This window comes from Rhinoderma darwinii, chromosome 1 (assembly GCF_050947455.1).
Source record: "Rhinoderma darwinii isolate aRhiDar2 chromosome 1, aRhiDar2.hap1, whole genome shotgun sequence".
Classification (NCBI taxonomy): Eukaryota; Metazoa; Chordata; class Amphibia; order Anura; family Rhinodermatidae; genus Rhinoderma; species Rhinoderma darwinii.
The window spans coordinates 37193084-37206861 of NC_134687.1; the positions used below are offsets into that span (position 1 = coordinate 37193084).

The window sequence follows — 13778 nt, forward strand, 5'->3', positions numbered from 1 at the left end:
GCCACCCAGCTCCCTGTAGGTACTGCCACCAAGTCCCATGTAGGTAATGCCACCATGTCCCCTGCAGGTAATGCCACCCAGCCCACTGCAGGTAATGCCACCCAGCCCCCTGTAGGTAATGCCACCCAGCCCCCTGTAGGTAATGCCACCCTACCCCCTGTAGGTAATGCCACTCAGCTCCCTGTAGGTAATGCCACCAAGTCCCCTGTAGGTAATGCCACCAAGTCCCCTGTAGGTAATGCCACCCAGCCCCCTGCAGGTAATGCTACCCAGCCCCCTGTAGGTAATGCTACCCAGCCCCCTGTAGGTAATGCCACCCTGCCCCCTGTAGGTAATGCCACCCAGCTCCCTGTAGGTAATGCTACCAAGCTCCCTGAAGGTAATGCCACCAAGTCCCCTGTAGGTAATGCCACCCAGCCCCCTGTAGGTAATGCCACCCAGCCCCCTGTAGGTAATGCCACCCTGCCCCCTGTAGGTAATGCCACCCAGCCCCCTGTAGGTAATGCTACCAAGTCCCCTGTAGGTAATGCCACCCTGCCCCCTGTAGGTAATGCCACCCTGCCCCCTGTAGATAATGCCACCCTGCCCCCTGTAGGTAATGCCACCCTGCCCCCTGTAGGTAATGCCACCCTGCCGCCTGTAGGTAATGCCACCCTGCCCCCTGTAGGTTATGCCACCAAGTCCCCTGTAGGTGATGCCACCAAGTCCCCTGTAGGTAATTCCACCCAGCCCCCTGTAGGTTGCACCCCCCTTCCAGGAGAAGTCACTGACTTCAATGTCCATATGTGGACAGTTTAGTCACTGACTTCACCTGGAGAGGAATCCCCGGCCACGGGGGCGGGGATTCCGCTTCAGAAGTGAGTGACGTCGCTGTGTCCATATATGGACATTGTAGTCACTCACTTCTCCTGTAGCGGAATCCCCGGCCCGGGATTGGGGATTCCGACTCCTACAGGGAGCAAAAAAAGACCCTCCTCCTCCTCACATGCACTCTGCACTGTGAGGAGGAGAGAGAGCGCGAGCGACGGAATACATGGCCATCACTCGGGACACATTCCGGTGATGGCTGTGTATTACCCGGCCCCATAGACTTCTATGGGAGCCGGGCGGCCGGGTAAATGGCCGAAAATAGGGCATGTCCCATTTTTTGACGGCCAGGTTTCCCGGGCCGTCAAAAAATCGGTCGTGTGAATAGCCCCATTAGGGGTCTATTGTACCTACTGCAGCCGGGTGACGGCCGATTTATGAACGTCCGTCACCCAGCCGGAAAACCCTGTCGTGTGAATAAGGGCTTAGTGTAACCAATCAGCGAGAAAATGAGTGCCATATAACAGAGGTAAAAGATGAAGCTGGAGGATAGCTGCAGAAGTCAGTGGGTCCTACAAGATATGTGGTAGGGTGGCTAGCCAGCCTTGAATTCAGAATGTGTGGAGTGGACGAGGGAAATGGGGAGTATGTTTTATAAATAGTAAAGCAAGGTATTGGTGAGGAAGCAGGGGCAACATGGGGCAATTCAATGAGTGATTGTCCATCTGACTATTTTTTTACTGGGCTTCTAGGATCAACGGTGGCGGAGGATGGGTATTTTCTGAAAGCCCTGCCTTGGGCATCAAGACAGTTTGTACCACCCATGGGTAGAACTATATTAATTTTGGCATGTATGTCAAATACGGAAGCTGAAAGAGGACCCATCACCATTTCCATCGTATAAACATCAATTGCCTGAATTTTTCTATTTTCTAAATTGGTCTATGTGATATCTTTTCCATTATTTATTCCAATTTTGCATGAAAAGGTCCAAGGCAGAGAAGACATTTTTTAGCTGATTGTATGACAAATACAATTGTTTACACATCATGTGTTTGGCTAAAAACCTATAAGAGTAAAGACCCTTCTCTGTCTAAGACTTCTCCATGTCTAATCGGCAAAAGTGGAGTGAACGTTCTCAGGGCATGCTTTGCCTGTAAAGACCAATTTGGGAGAAATAAGAAAGTTGTCCATTAGTATTAGTTAGAGTTGAATAACCTCCCTGGTATATGTCATGATAGGAAGCATTCTGCACAAATATGGCCACCAAAGTTCAACATCATTGACCAGTAAATGTCTTTTATTAAACGAAAAAACTGTGATACAGGCAGCAGAAAATATGTCATACTTCCTAAAGGTACCATCAGCAACAAAATATATTTAATAGCTGTCCCTATGAAATAAAATTCAATTCACACTTAAAGGCCACCTGCTGATGTGACTCCATTTGCTTGTCTGAGCAGTGCACAAGATTTATCCAAATTATTATCACTTTGTAAAGTGAAATACATATTGGTGTAGACAGTAAGGGAAGCTCCGGAACAACGGCATGTCAGAGGAGGAGCGGCTTGACCATGTGGGGGGATGTAGCGTCTGACGTCAGGAGGCGGAGTTTGGGCAGAGGCGCCAAACGAGCGAAGAAGGAGGAAGTGTTGCGGAGGGCTCGCGCCTGTTTGAAGATGGAAGAACTAATGGAGAGCATGAGGACCTTAGCCAAGGAGCGGTCTGGTTGGCGGAGCAGGTGTCCTGGATGCAGGCAGCGGCGGATGTCAGTGCACGGCCGGTGCGCAAGATGAGGCCACCTGTCCGGCTGAGTCCCAGCCTGGTGCGGCCTGGTCGGAGACAGAGGAGTTCAAGTCCCGCTCGTCGAGTAAGCGGGCGGAAGAGGAGTGCGCCCACCTGTGACAGGAGGATGTCGGTGAGTGGCAGGACGGAGGCGGCAGGAGAGAGGAGAGATCCGGGATCAGCAACTGTCAGGCGAGTGGAGGAGAACGCGGCAGAGCATGCCTCAGACAGGAGGAAGAAGCAGAGCAGCGGGAAGGAGTCAGCAGGAGACGGGAGAGACTCGGTATCAGCATCTGGTAGGCAAGTGGAGGAAAACACTGCAGGGCACGCCTCAGAGCTGCTAGATGAATTATCGGGAGCGGGAGTATCGGGGAAGTGCAGCCTTACGGCTGGCGACTGGTCTTAAGCATCGGTTCGGAGAGGAGCGGCGGAAGATGACAGTTGGGCCCCTGAGGCCACAACCAGGGCCCCCGATAAGGGGTTAGCGGTGGAAGTGAGAAGTGTGCAGCTGGTTCCAGTGGAATGGGATCGATTGGATGACGTGGTACCTTTTTCCCGTAGGTCACGGGGACGGCGGGAGCTGTTGCGCCGCTTGCCGGTGGGAAGTGTGTGTCGGAGGTCCAGTACCCGGATGTGGGGTCGGGATCAAGGCCAGCTCTTGAAGGGAGGTGTGGGGCTGGATATCAGGAGTCTGTTTTCGCTGTTACCGCTGGAAGACTTCCCGGAGACGAAGGAAACGGATACGGGCGAGAAGATGAAGAAGCGGGAGGAGGAAGAAAGAAGGGAGGCGTGGGGCTGGATATCAGGAGTCTTCAGTGTCGGATCGCCGCCGTGATCCGGAGGTATATCGTGGGCGGTTGGATGACGGGAAAAGTTCAGCTCGATCGAATCGGGAAGCCTTATCACCGGGTCGAAGTGTGGGACGATCCTCATGGATGGACGGGACAGCGGGAGTATTGCCCGTGTCTTGGGACATGGTGGAGCAGGACGAAGGAGCGCACCCCGTTTTGCAGAGAAGCAGTGCAGCGGCTGGGTTGTCGTCAAGATCGGGAGGTGAGTCGAGTGTGTCTGCGGGTGATTTTCTGTGGGTCTTGGTGGATGTTAAGGACTTGTTGGCTGCAAAAGTGGGCCGGGAGGCGGGGCAGGATGTTGTTGGGGCAGCAGGGGGCTTGGAGGGAAGTTCGGGAATCAGTGCGTTCTTCTTCAATGGGTTGTACGGCTGGAGGGGGAGATGCATCGGGTTCAGCGGTAGACAGCTCTCAGGTGGGGATTTCAGGTCCTCCGGTGTCAGGTTTGGGACCCGTGATGGATGTGGCGCCCAGGGGTTCTTACTTTGCCTTTGCAGGCCCACTGGGTGCGCATTTGAAGGACGAGGCTCGACAGAAGATTGAAAATGGGGAATATGTGGAACTGTTTTCGCTGTTACCGCTGGAAGACTTCCCGGAGACGAAGGAAACGGATACGGGCGAGAAGATGAAGAAGCGGGAGGAGGAAGAAAGAAAACGTAGGTACAGGAAGATTCTGAAGACATTTGGGAATTGGTTGAGAGCTTTTTGTATTTATGCGAGCGTTTGGGGGGCTAAATTCCCGGATCATTGTGCATCTTTGTTTTGTTACATTGAAGGTATTTGGGATGCTTGTAAGATCTATGGTGGTCTGGCGTGGTGGCGCTACGACGAACAGTTTCGTCAGCGGCTGGCGGCGTGCCCTGCCATGAGGTGGGATCAGTTGGATCTGCCATTATGGATGAGGCTAATGATGTCGCAGCGACCTGCACCCTTTCACGGAGGGGCCGGGGGCAAGGTTCTGCTCAACCAGCAATTAACAAGAAAGGAGTGTGTTGGCCCTTTAATGAGGGACACTGCAAAGCAGGTTTGGCCTGTAAATTCAAGCATGAGTGCTCAGGGTGTGGGGTTTCGCACCCCTATTCCCGCTGTTTCAAGCGTCAAGGAAAATGACCGGGGGGTGCGGCTGGAAAAGGGGATGACCCCGGTGAGGCTCGGCGTGATGCTGCCATGGCTAGAGCGCTATGGCAATAGAGTGCATGCGAATTTACTAAGGGATGGTTTTGGGAACGGTTTTCCCATTCCGGTTTAGTTGAGTACGGGTGGTTCCGGTGAACGTAAAATCGGCTGTGCCGTTTTCGGAGGTGGTTTGGGAAAAAATTTATGCGGGGGTGGAAAGGAGCAGGATGGCGGGCCCCTTTTCATCCCCGCCCCTTTCTGATTTTCATGTTTCGCCGTTGGGAGTTGTTCTAAAAAGGAGCCAGGAAAGTTTAGGATGATTCATCATCTGTCTTTTCCAAAAGGGCTATCAGTGAATGACAGTATAGATAAGGAACTTTGTTCTGTGTCGTATGCTTCTTTTGATAAGGCGGTTGATCTCGTGAGGGAGGCCGGGCCGGGGGCACTGTTGGCAAAAGTGGATGTTGAGGCAGCCTTTCGGCTGCTCCCTATTCACCCGGATCGCCACCATCTCCTTGGATGCTTTTTTGAGGGTAGTTATTTTGTTGACCTGTGTTTACCCATGGGTTTGTCGCTGTCCTGCTCTTACTTTGAGGCATTTAGCAGTTTTGTGGAGTGGGTGGTAAGGGAGTCGTCTGAATTTGGTAGTATCAAAATCCAGACGACTTTCTGTGCGTGGGGCCAGCTCGGTCCCAGGTTTGCAGTCACATTCTGGACACGTTGATGCAGGTGGCAAGGGAATTTGGTATTCCTATGGCAGCGGACAAGACAGTGGGCCCTATGTGCTGCCTTACTTTCCTGGGTTTGGAGATCGACTCGAAAAAAAAGGGATCTGCCATCTACCAGCAGATAAGTTGGAGGATCTGAGAGTGGCGATCAAACGTCTTGCGGGTTTGAAAAAAGTGAGGCTTCGGGAATTGCAGTCAGTATTAGGGAGACTGATTTTTGCATGCAGGGTGATGCCAATGGGGAGGATCTTTAGCAGACGTTTGAGCAGGGCTATGGCAGGCATTTTTGAGCCACATCTTTTTATCAGGGTAGCAAAAGAGCATCGTGAGTATCTGGAGGTGTGGGATGCGTTTTTGTCATCGTTTAATGGTATTGCAGTTTTTCAGTCAGATTTGGTGGATTCAGTGGAATTGGGTCTTCAGACCGATTCGGCTGCTAGTGTGGGATTTGGGGCCTTGCTCGGCAGGCGGTGGTGTGCCGCCAGGTGGCCATCTTCATGGGATGATTCGGTGTTGTTGAATAATTTGACCTTTTTGGAGCTATTCCCCATAGTGTTGGCAGTCCACATTTGGGGGGATGAGTTTTGCAACCGGAGGGTGGTGTTCCTGTCGGACAATATGGGAGTGGTGCATGCGGTTAACAAGCTGTCTGCTGAGTCGGATCCTGTGGTTCGGCTTTTGCGGGTGCTGGTTCTGCAATGTCTTCGTCTGAATCTGTTGTTTCGGGCGGCACATGTGCCCGGGGTGTTGAATGTGGCTGCTCTCTCCCGTTTTCAGTGGGCAAGGTTTCGGACGGAGGCTCCGGATGCCATGGAGACGGGGGAAGCCTGCCCTGCCCGGCTGTGGGACATTGTCAAGCCGTGATGACTGAATTGATACGGAGGTCGCTAGCACCGTGGACCCTGCAGTGTTACAAGAAGACATGGCGGTAGTTTGAAGCAATGTCGTCTGGTGGGGAGCTGATATCTTTCCGGCCTAAGTGGTTGGTTGGACTGCTTGAAGCCTATGTGGTAAAGTTCGTGGACTTGGGGGTGTCGGCATCAGCCGTGGGTAAGCGGTTGGCTGCTTTGGCCTTCTATTTCAAGTTAACCGGGAGGCCGGATGTGACAAAGGACTTTCGGGTACGGCAGGCCCTGAAGGGGTTGAACCACCAAAGACAATCTGCGGATTCTAGATGGCTGATTTCAGTGGCGCGTCTTGGACATTGTTAGAAGTGTTGGGTGAGGTCTGTTCGTCCAGTTATGAAGCAAGGATGTTTTCCTTGATTTTCTCTTGGGCCTTTTTTGGTGCCTTTCGGGTAGGGGAACTGGTCAGCACGAACAAGTGTAGGCCGGGAGGTGTATTGTTTGAGGATGTGTATTGGGAGTCTGGCTCGGTGACATTTTGGCTGCGTTTTTCCAAGATGGATCAGGAAGGAAAGGGAGTGTCAATTTCATTGTCCGCATTGTCCGGATATGTCCGGTTGCTCTTTTTCTTTCCTTTCGCAAGATTAGGATTCCGGTTAGTTTGGATCCTGTTTTTGTGCATTCGGACGGGTCTTTTCTGTCATGCCTTCAATTCCTGGCGGTTCTTCAGAAGTATATTAGTAGTCTAGGGGGTGCGTCGGGGTAGTTCGGCACCCATTAATTTAGAGTGGGCGCCGCCACCGAGGTATCTCGTGTTGGTCTGAGTGTGAATCACGTAAAGCGGATTGGCGGTTGGAAATCGGGTGCCTATAAGAGGTATGTACGCCCAGGACGAGTGTGGGTGCCTTGAAAGGGTGACTGGCCTGGTGATGGGTGAAAAAGGGTGGGGGGTCAGTAGTTTCTGTTGCAGGGCTTAAGTTCTTCGTTGGTACATCTCTCCGCAGCCGCATGCCCTGTGGGGCCATGGATCGTGTGACATTCGTACATTTATTGGGCACATAAGAGAGCTGGAGTGAGGAAGAATGGAGAACGGCACGGCTTTTCGAAGGACCAGATGGATCTGAGATAGTTCGGCTGCAGGGGTCTTCGATGGGACACGCTGGTGTCGGAGGTGGTTCGCCTATCCAGGATGGTTGGATTTCTGAAGATTTTGGTGCTGCACATTGGTGGTAATTACCTCGGAAAACTGTCTCAGCGTTACCTCTTGAAGGCGATGAAGAGGGATGTCGTTCGCTTATTGGGTCTATTGCCAGGTGTACGATTGGTCTGGTCGGAGATGGTGCCGAGGTTGGTGTGGCGAAAAGCCAGGGACCCGTTGGCGCTGGCTAGGTCTCGCGGCAAGGTTAACAAGAAGATTGCGGCCTTTATTCGTCTCCTTGGGGGTGTGGGGGTGCGTCACCGCCTATTGGAAGGCGTGGCGATCGGTTTGTTCCGTCCAGATGGGGTATATCTGACGGAAATTGGATTGGATATCTTCAATGTGGGGCTGCAGGATGGCCTTGAGGCGGCCTTGGCTTTTGGTGGGGGAGCGCGGTCGGCCTGAGGTGTCATACGACTGGCTCTTGGAAGGGGTAGTCAGCCTGGGGGGTGTTTTTAGGCTGGAAATGGGGGGAGTCTGAGCGCATGCTCACTTAGTTGGTAAAACTGGATGGGGCATGATGACGAACCCCTTCCGTTATGTTATTAATTTAAATGTTTTATTTATGTTAACAAAATGTATACAGTTGAGATGGCTGGCTAACGATTTCGTATGCAGGAACAATTGGTTTACAATTTAATAAATAGCCTTGGCCGAAATTTATACCACATCTCAGGGTTCTGTGTATTATTTGAAAAATTTAGATTAGAGGTTTTAGATGGAGCAAGGTAGCCCATACATTGGTCAAGCTTGTGTTAATTCTTATATGACTATTTGGTTTTAATGGTTACTATTGATAAGACCAGAGGTGTGAGTTGAAGTTCCAGGACCACAATGCAAAAATCTTTAACATGGCCCCCACTTACCATGTGCTATTCATAATGCTGGTGTGTTCTCATGTGGCAGAGGGGCTTTTGGGTCCCCTCAGGCATCAGGACAAGAGTGTGACTGATACACCAGCAGCCCCTATAGCTATACCATTCTCTGGTTAAGACATTAAGAGGTTACATTCTCTGCACATGTAACCCACATTCCCCACAGGGGGAGACAAATAACTGTTCGTCTATAAGCTACCGAAGCAGGCACTGTAATTGGAGAGTCTGTTTCTGGGGAAGGAGATTAATCTCAGACAAGAAGTGGGTCTGTATGAATTGTGCATGTGTGGGGAGAACTGTTCCAGAGGTGGCCTGTGTGAGCTGTCTGCAGAGAAGCTGTGTGCAGAGGAGCAGGCCAGTGAGTACCCTGAGTGGAGCCGAAGCTGAGGAGAGAAAACGACCAGATACCAGAGATCTGAGGGGGGTCAGCGCCAGAGTGAGGTCTCAAGCAAAACAGTGGCTGCATCGCAGAAGCAGGCATCCATACAGAAAAGAGCACCAGGGACTTTCCAAAGTACTGCAGTATCCCGGATGTCACTGTTGATAGGAGTAATACACTGCCTAGTCACATATTACCTGTCCACCTACACCTTACACATGTACAAGTAGAATAAACAAGACTAACAGAAAAATATTTCATATGTGAATTACATTGCTTTGTAAACTTACCTTTATTTTTGCTCATTTCTGCTACCTCAGATTGATCTGGGAAAAATGATAATTACAATAGGAATATTAATATCATCAGATTATTTTCAGAGCTCCCTATACAATTCCCACACTCATTTATATTGTTGTTTTTTTTTATAAGGGAGAGAGTACATGTGTCCGCCTATGTAGCAGAGGATAGAAAGGGTATATAAGATTCAAATATCAGGTTGTATAGACAGTAACCAAGTGTAGTAAATATCTCTGCTTGCAAACCTACAGACAGTAGAAGCAGATGGAAGAAAGTAACAGATAACTGCAGGACTACACAAAGGGCCTGTTTGTAGTCTGTAACCATGGAGACACAAGTCTGTACATGAGCAGAATACACCAAATGATTGAAGATTTTTAACCAAGACTATTTGCAAAATTGTTTTTTGGAGGAAGAGGTGTACAGAGCCTTTAAAGAGGCTCTGTCACCAGATTATAAGTGCCCTATCTCCTACATAATCCGATCGGCGCTGGAATGTAGATAACAGCAGTGGTTTTTATTTTGAAAAACGATCATTTTTGAGCAAGTTATGAGCAATTTTAGATTTAGTTTCTTAACCCCTTCCCGACATTTGACGTACATGTACGTCATGGAAAGCATTGACTTCCCGCAAAATGCCGTACATGTACGTCAAATGTTTGGCACCGGCTCAGAAACTGAGTCGGTGCCATCATCACCGGATCTCAGCTGTATCTTACAGCTGACATCCGACTGTAACGGCGGGGACCGAAATTAGCTTCGATCCCCGCCATTAACCCCTTAAGTGCAGCGCTCAAACGCGATCGCTGCACTTAAGGTGTTTGCAGCTCATCGGAGCCCCAGCAATGAAATTGCCGGGGTTCCGGTGGCTGCAATGGCAACCGGAGGCCTAATACTGGCCTCCCGGTCTGCCTAGCACCGAAGCCGGTCAAGATCCGCCCGGCGGCGAAGCCTGATCGGCTTCCGTAGCTGCCGGCAAGATGGCGCCGGGTCAGGAGCTGATCCGGCGTCATCAGCGGTGGATGTCAGCTGTACTGTACAGCTGACATCCACCTGTAACGGCAGGAACCGGAGCTAGCTCCGATCCCTGCCATTAACCCCTTCGATGCAGCAATCGAAAGCGATTGCTGCATCGTAGCGGTTACTAGCAGATCGCCAGCCCTGACAGGCAATCGGGACTGGCGACTGCTGTTATGGCAACAGGAGACACAATGGTCTCCTGCTCTGCCATTACGGAAGCCTATTAGGCCCCGCCGGGAGGCGAAGCCTAATCGGCTTGCTGTCAGTGAATGACTGACAGATCTAATACATTGCACTACATAGGTAGTGCAATGTATTAGAAAAAAAAATATCTGACCGTTGGACCTTCAAGTCCCCTAGTGGGACTTGAAGAAAAGTGTAAAAAAAGTATAAAAAAAGTGTAAAAAAAAGTGCAAAAAATAAAAGTTTGAAAACAATAAAAGTTTCAAGTAATCAAATAAAACACAATCCCCCTTTTACTCTTATCAAGTCCTTTATTATTGAAAAATAATAATAAACCATATGTATTTGGTATCGCCACGACCGTAACGACCTGAGGTATCAAAATATTGTATTATTTATTGCACGCGGTGAACAGCGTAAAAAAAAACGTAAAAAACGTTACCAGAGTTTCTGTTTTTTAGTCACTTTGCCCTACAAATATTAGAATAAAAAGTGATCAAAAAGTCGCACGTATCCAAAAATGGTACCTATAAAAACTATAGCTCGTCCCGCAAAAAACAAGCCCTCATACACCTCCGTCGACAAAAAAATTAAAACGTTATGGTTCTCACAACTTTGCAACAGAAAAAAAATACATTCTTTTTACAAAAGTAATTTTATTGTGAAAAAAGTTGTAAAACATAAAAAAATGCTATAAATTTGGTATCGCCGGAATCGTACTGACCCACAGAATAAAGTTAACATGTAGTTTATAATGCATGGTGAACGCTGTATAAAAAAAACGAAAAAAGCTGTGCCAGAATTGCATTTTTTTGTTTACCTGGCATCCCAAAAAATAGGATAAAAAGGTGATCAAAAAGTCACATGTACCCCAAAATGGTACCAATAACAACTACAGCTCATCCCGCAACAAACCAGCCCTCATACCGCTACGTCTATGAAAAATAAAATTAGTTATGGCTCCAATAAGTCAGGAAATAAAAAAATATGCAGTTGTGCCCGAGGGGAACATTTCTTCTGTTTGAAGAGGCGATTTATCAAGGACCTAAAATTAGGGAACCAGGAAAGGGAGGGCCCAAACATATCCGCTGGAAGCGACGGTGCCCGTATTATACCAGGACAACACTTCCCAGCAAAATTCCTCAAACTACAAAGGTGCAGAGTGTGGACCAAAAGGGGGATAAGAAATGACACCATTTATCAGTGCGACACTGGCCTGTGCGGAAAGGATTGCTTCACAGCGTAACACACATCTATGGATTATTAATTTTTTTTCATACCACCTGACTATGCCCCTTATATACTCCGCCCCGCTTACATGTACCCCCACATTATAAAACACCAGCAATACTCAAACAAATTTAGTACCAAGCAAAATCCGCTCTCCAAAAGCCAAATGGTGCTCCCTCGGCTCTGAACCCTACAGCGTGCCCAAACAGCAGTTTCCTTCAACATATATGACATCGTCATACCCGGGAGAACCCTTTTAACAATTTTTGGGGTGTGTGTCTCCAGTGTCATAAGCTTGGCATGACATATTTGCCACTGAATGGCATATCTAGGGAAAAATATAAATTTTTAATTTGCACCATCTGCAGCGCAATCATTTATGGAAAAGACCTGTTGGGTGAAAATCCTCACTACACCTCTTAATAAATGCCTTGAGGGGTGCAGTTTCCATAATGGGGTCACTTCTCAGGGGTTTCTTTTTATTATTTCACATCTGAGCCTCTGCAGTTGTGAACCAATACTTTGTAAATCGCCAAATTAGGCCTCCACTCCGCATGGTACTCTTCACTCCTGAGCCCTGTCATATGTCCAGGCAAAAGATTAGGGCCACATGTAGGGTGTTTCTAAAACCGGGAAACACCGCATAATAATTAGAGGGCTGTCTTGTTATGGTGGCACAAGCCGGGCACCACATATTGGCATATCTATGGAAGAAAATCCCATTTTCACTCTGCAACATCGAGTGAACACTAATTTCTACAAAACACCTGCAGGGTTAAAATGCTTACTACACCCCTTGGTAAATGCATTGAGGGGTGTCGTTTCCAAAATGGGGTCACTTCTGGGGGGTTTCCACTGTTTTGGGCCCACAGGCGCCCAGAAACCAATCCAGCAACATCTGCACTCCAAATTGCGGTCCTTTCCTTCTGAGCCCTGCCGTTTGCCCAAACAGCAGTTTATGACCACATATGGGGTATTGCCGTACTCGGGAGAAATTGCTTTACAAATTTTGGGTTCTTTTTTTCCTTTATTTGTTGAGAAAATGAAAAAATTTGCGCTAAAGCTACGTCTTATTGAAGAAAAAGGACTGTTTTGATTTTCACTGCCTAATTCTAATAAATTCTATGAAACGTCTGTGGGGTCAAAATGCTTACTACACCCCTAGATGAATTCCTCAAGAGGTGTAGTTTCCTAAATGGAGTCCCTTTTTGGGCGTTTTCATTGTTTTGTCCCCTCAGGGGCTTTGCAAATGTGACCTGGCCTCCGCAAACCATTCCTGCTAAATGTGATCTCAAAAAGCCAAATAGTGCTGTTTCCCTTCTAAGCCCTGCCGTGTGTCCAAACAGCCGTTTATTACCACATGTGGGGTATTGTTTTACTCGGGAGAAATTGCTTTACAAATTTTGTGGTGCTTTTTCTCCTTCAGTCCTTCTGGAAATGAGAAAAAATTAGCTAAACCTAGATTTTTTTGGAAAAAATGTAGATTATTATTTTCAGGGCCTACTTCCAATATTTTCTGCAAAAAAACTGTAGGGTCAAATCGCTCACTATACCCCTAGATAATTTCCTCAATGGGTGTAGTCTCCAAAATGGGGTCACTTGTGGGGGGTTTCCACTGTTTTGTCCCCTCAGGGGCTTCGTAAATGTTACATGGCCTCCGCAAACCATTCCTGCTAAATGTGAACTCCAAAAGCCAAATGGCGCTCTTTCCCTTCTAAGCCCTGCCGTGTGTCCAAACAACCGTTTATTACCACATGTGGGGTATTGTTTTACTCGGGAGAAATTGCTTTACAAATTTTACGGTGCTTTTTCTCCTTCAGTCCTTGTAGAAATGAGAATAAATTAGCTAAACCTACATTTTCTTTGAAAAAATTTAGATTATCATTTTCACAGCCTACTTCCAATAATTTATGCAAAAAACTTGTGGGGTCAAAACGCTCACTATACCCCTAGATAATTTCCTCAATGGGTGTAGTTTCCGAAATGGGTTCACTTGTGGGGGGTTTCCACTGTTTTGTCCCCTCAGGGGCTTTGTAAATGTGACATCGCCTCTCAAACCATTCCTGCTAAATTTGAGCTCCAAAAGCCAAACGGCGCTCTTTCCCTTCTAAGCCCTGCCGTGTGTCCAAATATCCATTTATTACCACATGTGGGGTATTGTTTTACTCGGGAGAAATTGCTTTACAAATTTTGCGATGCTTTTTCTCCTTTAGTCCTTGTGGAAATGAAAAAAAAAATCGCTAAACCTACATTTTCTTTGAAGAAATGTTGATTTTAATTTTCACGGCCTACTTCCAATAATTTCTGTAAAAAACCTGTGCGGTCAAAATGCTCACTACACCCCTAGATAATTTCCTTGAGGTGTCTAGTTTCCCAGATGGGGTCACTTTTGGGGGATTTTCACTGTTTTGGCACCGCAAGAGCCCTTCAAACCTGACATGGTGCCTAAAATATATTCTAACAA

At 48.1% G+C, this 13778-nt stretch overlaps 1 protein-coding gene across 1 annotated transcript in view; it reads right to left on the reverse strand.

The window, feature by feature from the left end:
* SH3TC1 (SH3 domain and tetratricopeptide repeats 1) overlaps positions 1-13778 on the reverse strand; it is a 56327-nt gene that overhangs the window by 20150 nt on the left and 22399 nt on the right. The window contains exon 11 of the mRNA XM_075857560.1: positions 8872-8907. Within this exon, the coding sequence (XP_075713675.1) occupies positions 8872-8907 (36 nt within the window). The remainder of the gene's footprint in view (positions 1-8871; positions 8908-13778) is intronic.